This window comes from Falco punctatus, assembly GCF_963210335.1.
Source record: "Falco punctatus genome assembly, chromosome: 1".
NCBI lineage: Eukaryota > Metazoa > Chordata > Aves > Falconiformes > Falconidae > Falco > Falco punctatus.
Genome location: NC_137580.1, coordinates 86234778 through 86253203, shown reverse-complemented (window position 1 = coordinate 86253203; position 18426 = coordinate 86234778). Strand labels below are relative to the sequence as shown.

The 18426-nt window shown below is 42.6% G+C and overlaps 1 protein-coding gene across 4 annotated transcripts in view; it reads right to left on the bottom strand.

Annotated features, from left to right (window-relative positions):
* GOLGA3 (golgin A3) overlaps positions 1 to 17602 on the bottom strand; it is a 30258-nt gene extending 12656 nt beyond the window's left edge. Inside the window, exons 1-14 of one of the 4 annotated variants that reach the window (XM_080373931.1) lie at positions 17455 to 17514; positions 16378 to 16520; positions 15335 to 15690; positions 11711 to 11992; positions 10730 to 10842; positions 9550 to 10235; positions 8252 to 8363; positions 6303 to 6609; positions 5486 to 5688; positions 4985 to 5122; positions 3897 to 4058; positions 2737 to 3105; positions 1484 to 1561; positions 239 to 502 (exon numbers count right to left, since the gene is read on the bottom strand). In XM_080373931.1, the coding sequence (XP_080230057.1) occupies positions 239 to 502; positions 1484 to 1561; positions 2737 to 3105; positions 3897 to 4058; positions 4985 to 5122; positions 5486 to 5688; positions 6303 to 6609; positions 8252 to 8363; positions 9550 to 10235; positions 10730 to 10842; positions 11711 to 11992; positions 15335 to 15467 (2847 nt within the window). In that variant the 5' untranslated portion in view covers positions 15468 to 15690; positions 16378 to 16520; positions 17455 to 17514. Of the gene's footprint in view, positions 1 to 238; positions 503 to 1483; positions 1562 to 2736; positions 3106 to 3896; positions 4059 to 4984; positions 5123 to 5485; positions 5689 to 6302; positions 6610 to 8251; positions 8364 to 9549; positions 10236 to 10729; positions 10843 to 11710; positions 11993 to 15334; positions 15691 to 16377; positions 16521 to 17454 lie in introns of all 4 variants that reach the window. The other 3 variants (XM_080373930.1, XM_080373932.1, XM_080373933.1) reach the window with 3 other exon arrangements.
* Between the last annotated feature and the right edge of the window lie 824 nt (positions 17603 to 18426).

The window sequence follows — 18426 nt, the reverse complement described above, 5'->3', positions numbered from 1 at the left end:
ATCATGCCTCTAGCGCTTCTGTAGTGTGCTTCTTCCCACTTACTTTGAGACGCTAATAAGCGGCGATGTATTTACGGAATTTTGGTAGGTATATGCTCAAATCTATAGACAATATTAAATATGTGACCAAGAACCTTGATTTGCAGGTGGTCATTCTGTTTATTTCCAAAGTTAATAGAAATAGCAATGCATCCTGGATGTAGCACACTAAAAGCCCAAAGCTTAACACCTTCCGTACCTGTAGACGTGTTTCCATATCGTCTCGTTCTTTCTGCACTGACTGAAGATGACTTTCTATTTCCACCATCTGCTGCTGAACCCGAGATACCTCCTTCTGTAGTTTTGAATGTTCAGATTCAAGTGACTGTTTTTCAGCTTGAATTTTCAGTAGCTCTCGTTTTATCTCTTTCACTTCTGAGTCCAGCCGCTTTTTTGTAGCTTTCAGTTCGCTAATCAGCTGGTCCTTAGAACTTGCATCTCTTCGATAAGCTTCCACCATTACCTTGGACACAAGAGTTTCAAGAGGACAACGTCAACTCTGTTACAACTTTCTAAGCGTAAGAGTAATTTATGATAAAATATTTACTGATATTATTTGATTTGGGGGGGAGGGGAGGGGGGCATGTCACATGTCAAAGAATACAAACCAGCATCATCTTCTGTCACATATTTACTCTGATTCAAAGATTTTTATGTAAACTCAGACATCAAATACCATTATGTATCAGCAGTTCATTAAAAGACATTCTTGAGTAAGAGCATTTATAGCAGTATGAGATACTTGTCACATTCTTTATGGAACTGCACTAATTATGTGCCTTTTTTTTAACCAAACTAAATGTAAAAAGTTAATCATTCCATGCACAGTTAATAACTTTTGCCATGACAAAAGGGCTTAACCATGGCTGACAGTTCAAACAGCCTTCCCAAACTTAAACCTAACAAGCTAAAACCACCTTTGGCATCAGGTTAATAAGCAATCAAGCAGCAAATTAATGGTGCCACCCTATACATAAGGCAATATATGCAACACTGATGGCATATCAATTTCAAGTTAATGTTTCAGAACTGTAATTCAGTATAAAATTTGCAATAAAGTGCTTATTTTCAATCTAATTACTGAAGCAACTACCACTTTGCAAAGCTGCAGGAAAATGACAACACTTGAAAATTTTCACGAGTGCTTTTGCAACAGCACATCTAATCAACAAACCAGAGAGAGATTTTATACGGTGGATCATTTGCCAAACTCCTTGAAGTCCAGTGAAAGCATGAATTTGTTGGTGGATCTGCTTTTACATTAGTTACAGATAAAAAAAATCAACTGTACAAAATATAGAAACTATATAATTATGTCAAAGTTCTTTGATACAGAAAATTGATTCATGTCCTCACAAACCCCTCAGAAGTACATGCCTTCACTGTAAACGAAAAAAGTATATTCCGTGGGTTTATTTCTTTGAAATAGTCTGCTTTTGCTTACCTTCTGCTGCAGGAACTGTTCCTTCACTTTTTGAACCTGTTTTTTAAAGCTGGCATTTTCTTGTTGCAGATTCTCTACCTGCCAGAAGGAAAAAAAGCAAACAAGTGGCAGTACATGCCAAATGTCATATTCTATGTTACTTCAAGCAGTGACAGTATCTTTTGCTATGCCTGCACCAATTGCTTAACCTAATGAGGATCCCATTTCTGACTAGGCATCTCAACGGCTCTATTACATAACACAACATTTTATACAGAAATACATTCACACAGGTCACCATGTAGCAAGCTTTGTCAACCCTCTCAGGAATGCATCAAGTCCCCTTATCCTGCCATTGTTTTAGTACACGCCATTAGCGTAAACATTTTGTATCCCACTGGCACCTGTTCACACATACATGATCAAGTGAAGAAACCAGCTGGTTCTTTGAAGGAAAAAACCCAATCTTTATGTTAAATATACTTCCATAGTTCATCAGTACTTCTATTGGTAATACTATCAAGTCCCATTATTATCTTCAAAAGAAATCTCTAAAGAATACCACAAACTCATCGTTACTAGTATTCAGTAAGAAAGCTCTTCTTACGGAGCTTGGATGCTTTAAAAGACAGACAGCATACATGACTATGAAATGAAAGTGTGAAAGGAAGAGTCACCTTAAATTAAAGCAGCAGCTACAAAAACATTAAGGACATACTGAACTACTCTACAACAACAAGCCTAATGTGACTAGAAAAAAAGCTTCAACTGGTACACAGCACTACGCAAAAGCAAACCCTGGTATATTGTTTCCAGAAGAAAGGCACAATTAAACAAGACCAAATTATGGCATAAGGAAGATGTTCGGGCCACAACGCTATAGAAAAGCGGTGTGCTGAAAAATTACTTCAAACATGTGATCTACTCAAAATTATTGTGTTTTAAAAGTGGTAAATTTTTGAAAGATGGTGGCTCTTGGAAACAGACAGAACAAGATCAATTAACCCCAGCTTCCCATTCCATCCCACACAAATGCATAAGCACATACAGATTCCAAGGGATATTAAGCTGTAAGCTCACCAATTATGTAACAGGATGTAAAGTGTCAGATAGTTCACCAACAGGGAAAAGTGACAGAATTGATTAAAATATTCCCACTAGCTGAATCTTGCAACTACCAACCTCCCCTCATGGTAATTGCCTCTGTCATGGGCCTGTGGCAATACTTCCCTGCAACAGCTACTTTAAAGAAGATACTTTTAGAGATTCATTACCTGGCTTGACTTGATTGCCATTTCTTGCCTCAGTTGTTCCAAGACTTCTGATGCTACTTCTCTATCTTCTCCAAGGCGCACTGTTCCCTCATCAAGTTGTTCTTTGCTTGCTTTTGCTGCCTGCAAAGCTACTTCCAAGACAATCTTCTCATTCTGCAAATACTGGATCATGTCATCTTTAGAAGTAGCGTCACTTTGGAACTCTTCTAACCTGGCCTTCAGTTCATCATACTGTGTTTGCAGGTCATCCAGGGACTGCTCTTTAGTGTGCAACGTCTCTTGGGTCAGAGTGAATTGCTTCATTAGGTCTAGGTGTTCTTGCTGTAAAGATTCAAGCTGCAGATCTCGCTGATGCAAAGTCAACCTGACCTGAGAAGAAGTATTTTAAGATTAAATTCGTACAAAACAAAAGTTATCTTTAAAAATTCACTCCCATCAAAATATTTTGACTAGTGTTTTAGTTTCTAGGAGAAAACAGCAGAAGGTGAAAATATCTTAACTTTCCTTGGCCACCTCTATTTGCTGTATTAATAGCATTGATTGCCTTATGCAGCATCTGTAATTTTACAGGCTAAGCAATGATTAGAATGACAAACCTAAAATATTCTTAAGATTCACAGTATTCTACGTTTTTATTTGAAAAATGCATCCACACTAGCTATACCAGGTAAATTCAGTGTTATTAATGATAATGCCATATAATTACATGGAATATAATACCGAGCTACCACATACTTCATCTCATTCCAGTCCTTGACTTGCTGCCTTTGTAATGTTACAAGGTTAAAGCAAGACTCTTGTAGCAAAGTGCAGATATATTACGCTGTAAGTTATATAATGATATCCTGACTGCCTAACAGCTTTGAACATGGATCTACACTTCTTGTTTATACTTAGAATAATCACACCCTGAATTCACTAAAAACCCCCAACATCTATAAGGCAGTAGTTCTCAAGTTTCAGAATACTGTTGCTGAGATGGGTGAAAAAGAACGAGCCTTTTCACCTGGGACAGAGCGACTTTGACACGGACTTCATTTTTGCAACAATCTTTCAGGTTCTAGAAAAAGTTTAAAGCTCAGTATCTATTTACTATTGTTTTTTCAGCCAAATAAGTATGCCACTTGAAACCCTGGGGAAGTTGCCTAACAATAGTCTACCTGTTCCAATTCTTGCTCCAATGTTGCTGCAGAATCAGCCATTTTCTGAAGCTGTTCTTTCTCATCCTCAAACTCCTCTAGTTTTCTCTGCAAGTCTTCTTCCACCATGGTTTTAGCTTCCTGTATCTGCATGAAGGCAGCTTCTTGATCTAACATGTCAGCCTGCACAGAAAAACCAAGGAATCAACTTTTACAATTTCCATGGAGGAGGAGGGGGAAACATAAGTTAGAAAATTTCTAGGGAAAAAGACACAAGCAAAAATAATTCTGATGCCTGCCTTATGCATCTGTATGTCTTCACTGAAGCCACCCATTCATACACTTCAGACACCTTAGAATAACAGTGAATGTCCTGTATATTTATGACAATCTGAATTCCTCTTAAATCATATCATATCCTTTCTAATTTGATGAAGACAGACATAAAGAAAAAAATCTTTATTAAAATTAAGCTCTTTGGAAAAATTCTAAAACAAGAGATTCCTTGGATGCTGTAGCTACTCAAGGAAACAGCAATTTCTGTCGTTTATACAACTGCTATTAGTAACACCAGCGATGGGATGCTTCCACTAACCTGCTGCTTTACTGCCCTTTCAGACTTAGAAGCAGGAATGTCACTGAAATTAAATGGGAATTAAGGTTCCAAGTGCTTTGAAAGTGAATATACTGCACTTCAGATTTCACCTGTCTATTCTTAATGGAGGGCAGGAAGGACAAACTGAGTACTGAGCAATTTCACACACCTAAGCAGCACTTTACTGACTTAGTTTAACTTCCAATTAAGTTTTCTCTTGAAAAAGTTCATAAACAGGCAAGGGAGAAAATTCATATCCACCTTGAAAAACAAATACCAAAGCTGAAAATGCAATTATCACCTTGGAATGGGAGACATATGGCCTTGCTCCCTCTTACTGCTTGTCATGTCATGCAAATTTATTTGCTCCGAAATAGTTATTGTTTTTATAATGCAGCATTTGAATCAATTCATAAGAATTTTATGTTACTTTGCTGGAATAGCCTTGAGTTTGCAAAACTTAAATACAAAACCTAGGCACAACATAATTCGTGAAGGTCACCTACAACTTTACCTCAATATTTTGCAGCTGTGCTGCAATACGTTCCTTTTCTTTAATGGATCTGTGCTGGGTTTCGGTCAGCTGCTGAGACAGCGCCACATTCTCTAGTTTGAGATGTTCCAACATACCTGCTTGGGTCATTTGCCCAGCCTAAAAGGAAGGGAAAAAAAAATAAATCACAGATTAATATCAACAGTCAAAATCTGGCCAACAAATTTAAGAGTTTCAGAAAAAAAACAAAACAATCACATTGAATCTATCTCTCCCTTATCTCAGCTACTACTTTCATGGCACTGCAGATCTTCCTCCACAGAAGGCAAGTGCTTTAATTACATTTATGGCTCAGCATTAATGCTAACTAACACCTCATGATGAAAAACAAATCACCATTCACTCCTGCTTTCCACTTGAAGTGAGACCGGCTCCCTTGTCTGAGCTTATAAACAATGTCCCCTGGATACAACTAACATAAAGAACAGATTCTCAGCCCTATAGGCAAGTAAATCATAATACCTGTATATTGGCCATCTCACTCTGCAGCCTGACACGGGCCTCCTGCGCTAGCACAAGCTGCTGCTGGTACCACTGCCGCACGTTTTGGAGTGATGTGATTTCCGTTTCAGATGCCTTCAGCTTGTTGGTCAGCGCGGTCCGTTCCAGCTGCACCTTCTGAAGCTGGCTCTGTAAGGAAGCCAACTGCTGTCGTAGATCATGAACTAGAAAAATAAAGAATTCAGACAGTGCACTTAATTGTTCTACTTTTATGCACACATTTTTTTCAAGGATTATTGCTATATTTGTAGCTTTTTCTTTTTTTTTTCTTCCCCCCCTCTTTTCTTTCTTTTGGAACAAAAGCCATATATGCCTAATTACATAAAGATTGGCTTTTCATGCAAAAGTGAGGGGAAGAGCCAGAATTCAAAGTATCAGGTCATAAGCAAAATTAAATAAATCATTTCTGTAAACATTCATAGCTCCTTAGAGGGAGAAAATATGAACTAATTAAAAAAGAGGAAGCAGGTATCCTGACACGTAGAGTCATCATTGCAAACCAGTATTTGTACAATTTTCTAAAAAACATTAGTCCACTGTCAAACAGTTACTAGATTAAACAATCATGCCTCCCTCTCCAAGCTGGCAGTGGCAGCTTGTAAATAGCGGCACTTCTGTGACACAAAATAAAAACCAATCATCTTAAAATTCAGACCATTTTATTAGTATGACATCAAGGAAACAAAATTCCTTCTTCCTCCTGGACTTCAGAATTATGTTGAAATTAAATGATTTATGGCATAACAAATCTTAAAGATTGATATTTACATAATCCCACCTGTGCTGTCCCTGGTGAGAACATTTTTTTGCATATCTTCAACCTTCAGCAGGAGTCTTTGGTACTGCTCCTCTGCTAACTGCAAATCATTATTTGAAGAAGCCAAACTAGCATTCTTTGCTTCCAATGTATTTTGCAGGTCAGCCATCGCTCGTTCCAGATCCCAGCAAGACTGCTTTAATGTGGCCACTTCGGAACTCAGAGATTCCTGCTTCTGCTGGCTGTTTTGGCTGTGCTCCATCTGCGCCTGAAGCTTCATGTTCAAAGCTGCAAGTTGGGCTTGTAGCTCAGTCTTCTCTTTGAGAGCCTGAAAGTATCCAGAAAAAAAAAATAAATCAAAATGCACAAGTCTTAAGAGAAAAATACATTAAATGGCTGACTAAAGAAGATGCCCAACAAAATGGCTTTGCTACGGCAAAGACCACTAGCTTGTAAAAAACTCTTTCAAAGTGACCTAGCAGGTATTTCAAATATCAAAGAAAATACAGAAGAAAGCACAGACAAGACATATAGGATTATAATTCAGTAACCATGTCAGGATTTTCAATAAGACATGTATTTCCACATTTTGAGGAAGAATGCTTTCTATTATGTATGTCATACCATCAATCAATACAAAGTGGAAATACAGCTATATAAACAGTGCTAGCATTACTCAGGATTTATCATCTCTCTCGATTTTACTTTAATTAAAAAAAAACCCAGACTTTTTTTTAAAAAAAGACTTTGAGGACTTCATTAACTTTTTATTTATCCTCTTCAGCAGCTGTGGGTGTGCACGGCAAGGGTTTGATAGCCGGGGGGCTACAGGGGTGGCTTCTGTGTGAAGCTGCCAGAAGGTTCCCCCAGGTCCGACAGAGCCCACGCCAGCCGGCTCCCAGCCGGCCCCGCCGCTGGCCACGGCCCAGCCCGGCAGCCACGGTGGCAGCACCTCGGGGAGAGCGTGTTTGAGAAGGGGGAACACCCGTGGGAGAACAACAGCGGGGAGAGGAGCGGGGATACGCGAGAGGGGCAGCTCTGCAGAGACCCGGGCAGGGAAGGGGGCAGGAGGGGCTCCAGGCGCCGGAGCAGAGATGCCCCCGCAGCCCGCGGGGAAGACCACGGTGAGGCAGGCTGTGCCCCAGCCCACAGAGCCCACGGGGGAGCAGACCCCCACCCGCAGCCCTGGGAGGACCCCATGGCGGGGCACGGGGTGCCCACAGGGGGCTGTGACCCATGGGCAGCCCACACTGGAGGAGCTCCTGGCAGGACCTTGTGGCCCCATGGAGAGGAGCCCAAGCTGGGGACCCCGCGGGGGTCTGTGCTGGAGCAGGCTGTGCCTGGGGGTTGTGCCCATGGGAGGGACCCATGCCAGAGAAGTTCATGGAGGACCATCTCCCATGGGAGGGACCCCACCCTGGAGCAGGGCACAGTGTGAGGACCCTCTGCCTGCAGAGGGAGGAGCGGCAGAGACAGCGTATGAGGGACTGACCCCAGCCCCATTCCCAGTTTCCCTGCGCTACTGGCGGGGAGGAGGGCGAGAACTCGGGAGTGAAGCTGAGCCTGGGGAGAAAGGAGGGGTGGGGGGAAGGTGCTTGCAGATTTCGTTTTATTTCTCATTACCCTACACTGATTTGATTGGTAATAAATTAATTTCCCTGAGTCAAGACTGTTTTGTCCATGACAGTAATTGGCGAGTGATCTCTCCCTGTCCTTGTCTCGACCTACAAGCCTTTTGTTGTGTTTTCTCTCCCCTGTCCAGCTGAGGTGGGGAGTGATAGAGCAGCTTTGATGGGCACCTGGCCTCCAGCCAGGGTCAACCCACCACAGCATCCTTGTAAAGTACCTTATTCTACAATGGTCTTTACAAAACACAATTCCCAGTTTTAATGACTAGTGAATTGAAGACTCTTGAAAATTAACATATTACTATAATTTGCTAAATACAGAAATTCAAATGAATTTTCTACCTGATTAGCTTCTAGTGAGAGTGTTTCTAGTTGCCCTTCGAGTCGCATCTTCTCTTTCAGAACCTGCAACATTTCGTCATGCGTTCCTGCGATAGAGCTTTCCATAGAGACACTGGAGACAGAGACAGCACACACAGCTGAAGGGTTAGAATACAACACTCATCTAGTGAAACAGTGAGGCTGAAATGAAGAGGTACTCTGACTCCACGTGTGACCTAGAATTTAGGACTTTTTTTCTGGCTTTATGATGGATCCAGAAATTATGTTCACACTAAGGTTTTTATACATTAGTTTCCTATACTTACAGCAACTAGAATCTACTGTGGCACCCATTTATTTGTTATTTTACAAAGCGTAATGGTTGACTTCATGATGTTCTGTATCTGCATATCCCACTATAAGCAGACAAACAGACATAATGGGAGCACAAAACCTCTACAACTATTGTCTGCAATTGTCTGCTTTAATGTGAAACTGCCTGAGAAATACCAACAGATGCTACAAAAGAAGGAAGAACAGGTATTTGATATAAGGGATTCCTCATGCTCCTTCCCTGATGTACAGCGAAGGAGTCCAGAAAAAAAGATCTTTCATCTCTCATTACCTTAAGAATTAAGACTAAGCTAGAATAATTTTTGACAATTGATTTTAGCTTAACACCTTGGGGCATTACACTCTATTCCAAAAGGTGGAAAAAAAGTTATTTCAAAATTAGCATGTATAAAACATGCATCCACAGACAACTGATAAAAAACACAACTGCATTGTTAAGGGCTTTACCACTCATCCACTTGCTTACCAAATCACACTAATACCTACCACATACACAAAAGCTTGTGAGACTAAGTAAATCTCATTCCAAAGGGCTGAGGAGTATAGACAAGACCCTTGGCATTTCATCACTATTTGAGGTCTGAAAGGTACATGCATAGCTCTGGAAAAGGACAGTAATAAGTATTGCTGAGTCTGTTAACTCCACACTTTCAGACTTTAAAGACCAATGCCACATCAGGGATTCAGTGAACGAATGTCTGCTTCACAAGTAAATACAAACAGAAGCAACTGCTAGCAGTATGTTTAAAACACACTGCCGGTGGCAATAATATCTTTCTCTAAAGTAAAGAGGTACGCAAGCAAAGGGACCTTTCAGTTTCTTTTAGAATCTGTAAGTTAAAAACAGATTTGATCACAATGAATTTAAGTTAAAACCGGATGCAAAATTAGTAGAAGGGAGGAGGATTAGGCTGCTTATTCCGTAATGCCTAGGAACGGCCTCACTGTAGGGTGATCTTTCTTACCTGCTAGAAATACTGTCTCTCCTGCTCCGCACTTCCCCATTAACTTCTTGCTCTTGGGCTTGATGCTCCACTGCTGCAGCCTGCAGCACCTCACTGATGGAAGGAAATTGTCCCATTGCATCTGCATGTATCTTCCGACCGTTTATTGTATACGGAACACCCTGTTTGCCTTCTGCATTCTGTAAGCTGTTATACAGCCCTGACACACTGCTGTAGTTAGAGCTGTCACTCTCATTTCCATCCAGCCTCGTTCCCACTTCACTCCCATCAATCTCTGAAACGCTGTCTCCTGCTAAGGAGGAATTTTCTATTCGATCATCCAGGTCAGATGGTAGACTAATTTCAGAAACAATCGATGTTGGACCGCTCCTGCTTTGCTTCAGAGTCCCACAAGATAAATCAGTAGCCACAAAATTCCCAATAGTGTTTCTAGAGCCTGAATCTTCAGTTCTGTAGTCAGCCAAGGACCGGATCTTGCTGGGCCTAGATTTTGAATTTCTTCTCTCTTTTGAGGATGCCGGAAGCCCCAAGCTACCCAGTTTTGGCCCCCTGGGGACACTGGTCCGCAAAAAGGAGTATTCTTTTGTCATTGCTACAGTGCTAGCTCTTGGCAAGATTTCTGGATTTAACATCAGCTCAGGATCTAGGGTGCTGGAGGGTCGGGTTTTGGACATAGACTGATTCGACTAAAAGAAGCAAAGAGTCAATGATAAATTCCAGAACTTTACATTTGGACTAGCATCAAAGACTTATTTTGCTTTAGAACTTAATATGTAAAGGTCTACATTTTTACATTAATATTTAAATATATACATCATTTTATAAACAAGGTAAATTACATCAGCAATCAACCCTATCAAGGCTCAGTACATGCATGTTGAAATGATCAAGGTAGACTCCAAAAGCTAACTGAAAAATATAGGAAAAATTAAACATTTAGGTTACTTTAAGTTTTGCGTTTGATCACCCCCCCCCCCGCTCCACAACCCCACCCCCTGCATTTTAAGCAGCACAAACCGGTACATTACCAATGAAGTAACAGAGAACCAAATTTTGCACATCCAGAAGAAAAAAATGTTTTCTCACATTTGAGAAAACTACTGAACATTTAGAGCAGAGAAAATAATAATTTAGTGCAAAGAAAGGGTAAAGTTTTCAAGCTTCTCAACAAGACACTTACCCTTTCTTGATGTCTCTTCACTCTGTATTGTTTGAGCTGTTCTTCTAGCCGTCTTCTTGCTTGAAGTCTTATTTGTTCCTCTTTCTCTAATGGGAGTGAAGACTCCACTGAGCCTGTAAGCGAAAGGTATCTTTACAGTCAAACAGGAAGCTCCAACACAGGCAAATCTGATGCAAAAGGAAAAAGCCCCTTCTACCATCAGCAACATGCTTCATGCTTAAGCAAGGAATGCAAGGAAAGCCCATCAGCATGCACCTCAGAATACCCTCTTCTAATATATCCTTGTGTAAGCATTGATAAAGCCTGCATATTTCTGTCACTCAGTTTGCAAATGCTGTAGCTCCTCCACATATACATGACCAGAGATTACACAGCAAGACTAGAACTATTGCTGTCATTTAATCTCACTTGTCCTGCACTCATGACAGCACTACAATTATAAAACTAAGTAAGACCTACACAGTCCACTCATTTCCTACAGGTCAGAGCAAGATGCTCCCTCGAGACATTTCCTTTCTTTTTGTTAAGTCACATCAAATCTTTCCCATAGTAAGGATTTAAAAAAAAACATTATTTCAGAGAACTCCTGTAGCATTAGACACCTTAATATAAAAGCTTACCCATTCTCTCCTCTTTATTGCTCTCCTATAACCCCCTTTATTACTTCGCTTAAAATCACCTGCTTTTTTTTGTCACCTGTTACTGCTAATAATCAAGAAGATTAGAATAGCTTCAGCCCCAGAAAGCATAGAGTCCCTTCCAGCGTAAGAAAAATTTTTAAATGGTAAGGCACATGCCTTAGCTGCAGCAGAGGGTGATTTACTGAAAGAAAATTAATTGTAGTTCTGAAGTAAAAGCTTACTGCAAAAACGAAGTTTAGTCCAAGCTTAAATGATGTTACAGGATTCTAGAGCCAGGCTCAGAGTAAAAAGCTTTATGCAGCAAGAGAAAGCAGGGGCACCACCATAAACAGATGCTTACACAATTCAGTTTCTTGCATGGGAAGACTTATTTTGAGAGACTGCAAAGCTTCTTTTCTAAGAACTATGCCCTCAGCACTAGTTCCCTGAGACTTCCTTAGGCTGTCATGGAAACCAGTCACACCTGGGGACAACTCTTGACCCTGTGCACTGCTGGTGGGGTCAAAAGGTACAGGAGAGTCAGGGAAGAGCGACTCTGGCCCATTCTGGCAGGCATCCACTTCACTGTTTATCTCCAGACTTCCCACTTCATTTGGCACTTCGTTGATGTTAATACCGGTAGCTGGAAAAGAAAGTTTCACTGAGCCTTGCTTTAAGCCGCACCATTTATCTTCACGCCTCCACCCAAATACAGTGCTACCCACTATTGCCTTTAGACTGTAAGAATATGAAAATTGCTAACAGCAGCAACTGGCAAGAGGAACTTCATAAAGGACTTTTGATTCTTCATTTAAAAAGACCAGAATAAGTATCTTTCATTTGCTTTACTATGTTGCCTTCAAGCAGGACCTCAAAAGCGATCATAAAATACTTTCAAAACCTCACATGGTTTTTTAAATCTTGTTGGGTTTAGAAGCATGAAACACTGAGTGTAAGTAACATGATCTGTGTCACACTGAGTGGCAGCCTACTACAAATAAGACTCACCAACTGCGGGCCATGCTGAATAATTCAGCTATTTGGTATGCTGCTGGGCACTGGGGAGAAAGCATCCGTCACCCCCACTTCCAGCCTGGGCCAAGCAGAGTTTCTCCATTTTAAAGAGAGGTTACATTTTTTCAAATAGGATGCCTTTATCAAAAATATAGTAGCAAAGGTCACATGTATCAAAATAATAAATCTACCAATTAAAAGGTAACTCAAGAACCACTTTAATACCAATCTAATCCCTGCTTACTAATACTGGATTTTTCTTTTCCATCAGGAAAAAAAAAATAAAACGCATCTCAAAACCAGTTTAACACTTCAGAGGTTTTCTCACATATTTCTACGTCACTCAGCAGGGGAATACTTATATTTATGAAACTACTGTTGCAACAAAACTGTGTATTTAAGTTTAAATGCATTATTATAGATCTCAAATGAGCAGGATACTAAAATAGCCACTGTCTCTCTGTTCACTCCAGCACCACGTATCACTGGAGTAACGAACTCATTGGAATAATATAGAAAGTTTCATTTTTTCCTAAAGATATTTGAAAATATTTAACAATTGTAATCACAAAGCATTTACAACTGGAAAAATCAAGCTTCATCTTTCTACTTTTTCCTTCTCTCAGAGCTACAGACTTGAATAAGCAGTTTGGTATTTTTGAAGTCTGCTCAAAGATGATGATGGGGGGGGGGGGGGGCGGGGCACACCAAACAAACCAGAACTGAGAAACAGATCCTCCCATGCATATGCAGAAATATTCTGTAGCCAGGAACTTGATTACAACAATTCAATAGAACTTTATTTACTGATTTAGACCAGCTCATTAATATACTGCTATTACACCCCCTCTCCTATAATGAATCACTACAGATTTCTGAAAGCAAAACAATTAAAAAATGAAGCTATTATCCTTCATGTATATGGAGAACATTAAAGTGCACCCTGAAATTAAATCAGCCATATAGGAAAAAGTCACAGGTAGGAAGGTAGAACTTCTTAATTGTTTTCCCTTTTGTTATTGAAGAAAGCAAGAGGTTTCCTTTCAAGTGCAGTCAAATTTCACTTCAGAGTAATTTAAAGAGGGAAAGACAAATTTCCACCCCTAACCATCTGTTCCCACCTCTGTGGTGCATCCTCCTTTCACCCAGCACAGATGTTTGTACAATGAACCAGCCCAGAGAAAACTGAATGTGGGTAAAAATCAAGTTTTCAGCCTTAGGTTGCTAAAACCCATCAGCTCTCTAAAGATTTGAATTAAACCACTTCTGAGTATCTTATTTGTCACGCAGAGAACATTTTCAGGCCATTTTAGCCTGATTCAGTTCACCGTGTGGTCACAAACACACTTGCAGGCAGGGATGGGGGCAAACAAGGATGCAAAGGAGGAGCAAAGACAGGGCAGCCTTTTTAATGGCTAACCAGTCATTAGAGTTTAAGGTATTTTAAGACCAAAAGTTTGTAAAAACCAAACTTAAAATAGATTTCAGTGCTACAAATAGCCACAGGAAGCCAAAGTAAGAAGATACTTTGCACATTCAGAAATACTGTTTCTGTCCATCTTTCAGGAAATGTACCTATTACTGCACCAGGTTTATACTTTATTTACACTTTTATCCTCACAACCACGAGCGGTATACATATACAAAAGAGATGCTGGAGCAAAATTCTGGAGGAATGGTTTCCCAGCAACTTCCTGAGGCCACAAGCCACTCGGACTCTAAACAATGCCTTAACTAAAGTAATTTAATTGTAGTAGTGTCAATACAACTGCGGTCTTTTCAGAACAGTGCGGGAGGAGATGCAATTAGATTGAAAACAGTAGAAAGACACACTACTTATTTGTAAGTCACAATTCAATTGTTTGGACGATATCCAACCCAGGGGAAGACAGGAAGGTGTGATCTCCAACTTCATAAAAGACGAATGAATCATCATATAACTACACTCTGCCAGTCTGATAATGGGCAGCATAAGAAATGCAAATAAAGTCTCAGGCCTCCGCTTTCTTGCCTGTGACAAGATGACAAATCTGCGGTACAAGAGGAGGGTGGAAGGCCAACAACTTCCATCACGTGATCACCTCCTTTTACGTTAGGAACCTCTGTACTTTAGTGTATCTACGCAGCTGCAACATATACACCTCCTCCACCCATCTACTACCGTATTCTTATACACCAACATATCCTCAGAAGATTTTCACAATGAAAGCAGTTAAACACTTAAATAGGTAGAGGGGCTATTGAACCTCCCTCCCTGGAGACTTAAAGAAATCAACAGGACAAGGCCCTGAGCAACCTGACCTAGCTTCAGGTGCAGTGCTCTCTGCATGAGGTTGGACTCAATGACCCACAAAGGCCCCTTTCCAAGCTAAGTTTAATTCTATAATCTACTCAGATCAGCCTCTTAACTTTCTTGTAAACAGCTGCATGATTATTTTATTATAGAGCTCATCTACATATAAAAGTTATTTTGAGATAATCTGGGGAGTACATACCAGCATCTCTCTTCCATAAATGGAAGTTTAAAGAGACTTTTAAAGTACATTTTGGGTTTTGTCCAAGTAATTTAATTTATTAGGAAAACTTCTTTTGCTAGAGTAAAGTACTCCAGTCATGAGCTTACTCCATAATAACTTGTAGTTCCAGAAAATATCAGGTATACACTCTTGGAAACACTATCAGAAGAGAGGGTAACACCCTGAACAACACACACTCCACTGACAGCCAATAGTACCTAAGCTAATAGCATGGGTTTGTTCTGAAAGAATAAGTTTTAAAAAAGCAACAAAAGACGACAGTTTTCCCATACACAGAACAACAGCCTTCACCAAACTTGCTTTAAACTGCTGTACAAGAAGTTCCTGACCTCTGGGAAAAAAGTACTTCAGCATCACCTGAACAACAAAATAGATAGTTGTAGAGAAGCCTGGGTAAGACTAGGAAATTATATGGTGCATATGATATAACTTACTGTTCATTTCATCTGTTGTATCCGGCAATTCTGACTTGGCTTTACAATCCAAGTGTCCTCCAGAGCTGCTAGGGGCCACATTGCTGCTTTTGTTCTCCAACTGAATGTCCTGCTGGACAGACGAGGAGTCCATGGTAAAAACAATCCAGATCCCTGGGAAGTTTTTCTTCTGAATAATTTGCCACCAGGTGAACTACCAAGTCCTGTTTCTCTCCATCAGCAACAACAGCATCAAGATGTTACACAGGAGCACCGTTCTGAGTGTTACAGCTGTTGGTGTGCAGCAGGCAGCTGATAATTCCAGGAGATCATGAAAACAGCTCACAGCCAAAGCTGTCACCACAGAGCCGCATCCTCTAGAAACAAAACGTAGCAAATTTACAAACATTTCTTAGGGCTTTGAAAACATGAGTTAAAAAGAAAGCAGTGCTCACAGATCACCCACCAGCCCAACTTCGACACACAGAACCAGGACACGGGGTAATAACAGAGAAGACGAAACACAACCAAGTATCTGGCTTTCGTGTATAGGGAGTGATCTGTTTAAGAGCTTTTTTTATCATTTTTTTTTTAGTAGCATTGATACACCAGTGTAATAATTCAACAAGATAATATTCACCAAGACAACTGATTTAAGATCACTGTCCCCTTTATGGAAACGCCTCTTAGGCCTCTGCTTTAGTAAGTGAACCAGAATACAGAGAAACATTTTGCTCTGTAAAGTACAGCCTGGGCTTTCATACCATATATTCCCAATTCAAGGACCTACCCCCATCTAAGTTTCACTAGCTTTAGTTAGAATGCAGTATGGAATTCAGAATTATTTTTTAATTAAATGACATCATTACCGTTTACTTGTCTGCAAAACAACGAGTACACATCACTGTACAGAGCCTGAGCTACTAATTACAGCATGTGTTGGCAGTTAGAATGTGGCCTGGGCTGCAGTTTAATGCAGCTTTATCCTATGGTGTGTCAAGAAGAGGATTTCCAAACACAGCAGACAGAGTTTACAAATGATTCTCCAGGCATTCAGATCCTACCTTTGGTTACAGACCCAGCCAATCTGGCAGAAGCTGTTGTCACTTCAAGTATTTAAATTTTGTTCCAATAGCTACCGACAGCTGAATGAACAGACTACAAAACGTTATGGCTCCTCTTACGACAGAAACCCCAGTTTTGATTTCTGTAGTAGGTAAAGAAATCCCCAATTAAAAAAAGGAGGGGGCTGCGGGGAGAATGTCAAGTCAGGAATATTTTCATTGCATTTTTATATGAACACAAACATTTTGAGTGATATCCCTTCCACATCCCCAAAGAACTTGTGGGACTACTGCTGTACCAGAGGGCCGGCCACCCAGCAGCACCAGGCACCTCCTGAGCAGCGAGCGCAAGGCTGCCAGCAGCTCGGCCGTGCAGGGAACCTGAAACCTGGGGCACATTTCTAAAAAAGAAACCTCCACCAAACAGAAAGATTAATACCTTCGCTGTGATTTCTTACTGATTTTAAAAGCTTTTTTGGATAATAAAGCTTACAGCAAGACTCCTGGCAGAAGAGACTGCAAGCCACAAAGAGGAATTGCAGACAAAAAGCAAGTAGGGCTGGGACTGCTGGCACCTCGGCACAGCTGGCCAGCCTGTGGACGGCTTGTGATCCCTGCCACAGCACCCCTGCCGACACCCAGCCACGGCCTTCCCTGTGCAAGCCATCCCCAGACATTACAGGTTGGTGAACCTTGGCGTCAAAGTCTCTCTGTACCTCTGAGCTGAGCACAGGCACAAACACACACACACACCACGGGAACCCAGCAGCAGCCTCACAAGGAAAGGAACTGTAGGAAAACAACCGATTTTACCTAAAACACCAACAACCAGGAGGGCAACGGCGCCCGGCCACAGCCCAGAAGCCGCCCGGCCAGCCGCGGCCCAGGGCTCCGGGGGGCACCGGCAGAGGCACCAGCAGGCCCGGGGCCGCAGCGGGCCAGCCCGGGCGGCTCCCCGCACCTCGGCTCGGCCGCGGAAAGGGTGGGCAGCCCCGGCCGCGCCCCCCGCCCTGAAGCAGCGCCCGGCCACCCCCCAGCCCGCCCCGCCACCCCCTGCCCGGCCAGACCCCCGCAGACCTGGGGCCGCCCGCCTGGCGCCCGGCTCCTGCCCGAGACGTGGCGCTGCCTCCGCCGGGAAGGGGCGGGGAGGGCGCGGCGGTGCAACGCGGTTCTCCCTCCCCCGCCGGCCGGGCGCCACCGCCGCCGAGGACCGGGCCCGCCGCTGCCCCCCCGCCGCCCCCGCCCCGCCCGGCCCCGCGCCCCTCGGCGGGCAGCCGCGGCGGGCTGACGCGGGCCGAGAGGCAGACGGTGCCGCCCGGCCCGCGGGTGAGCGGCGGCTTTTGCAGACGGACCCTTCCGGGCGCGGGGGGGAGGAGCCGCTCTCCGCGCCGGGGCCGCCGCCCGGCCGGGCCTCCGTCACGCCGGCGCGGGGCCTGTGCCCATGAGGGGAGCCCGCTGCGCGGGGGCCGGGGGCGTCCCGGGCCGGGCGGGGCCGCCGGCTGACCTGCATAATGGAAAATGAAACCTGTGCGTCAATTAAAAACTAAATCTGTGCGTAAAGGCGGTGCCCCCCTCGCAGCTCTCGTTATCTGGGTCACTCAGGTTCCTGCATCAAGGCCACCGTTTGCTGGGTTACAGCCAGCGGGGTTCAGTGGCGTGTTCCGCTAGTGCCAATTTCCAGTGCTCTGATGCCCTTTCCCTCATAAATCGGCTCTTAGAATACTTTTTTTTCAGTGTGTTTCTGGCTCCGGGCTCCCAGAGGGCCACCACACTGGTACCTCACACAGCTGTTTGCTTCTACACTTACATGGGTGGTTTTTGCTTTTCTAGGTTTTTTGTTTTGTTTTGTTTTGTTTTGTTTTCCATTAGTATAGCGGCTTATCTTGTTACACTGCCATTACTTAGTGTTGCTGGAGAGTTTACAGGTGGTAGGTTTTACTCCCAGCCTTGCTAGAGTCTCCATGGATGAGAACGCCAGTTAGTAAACGGGCATGGGAAACCAGACGGCTCTGTGACAGGATACTCTGAACTCAGCATACTCTGAACGTT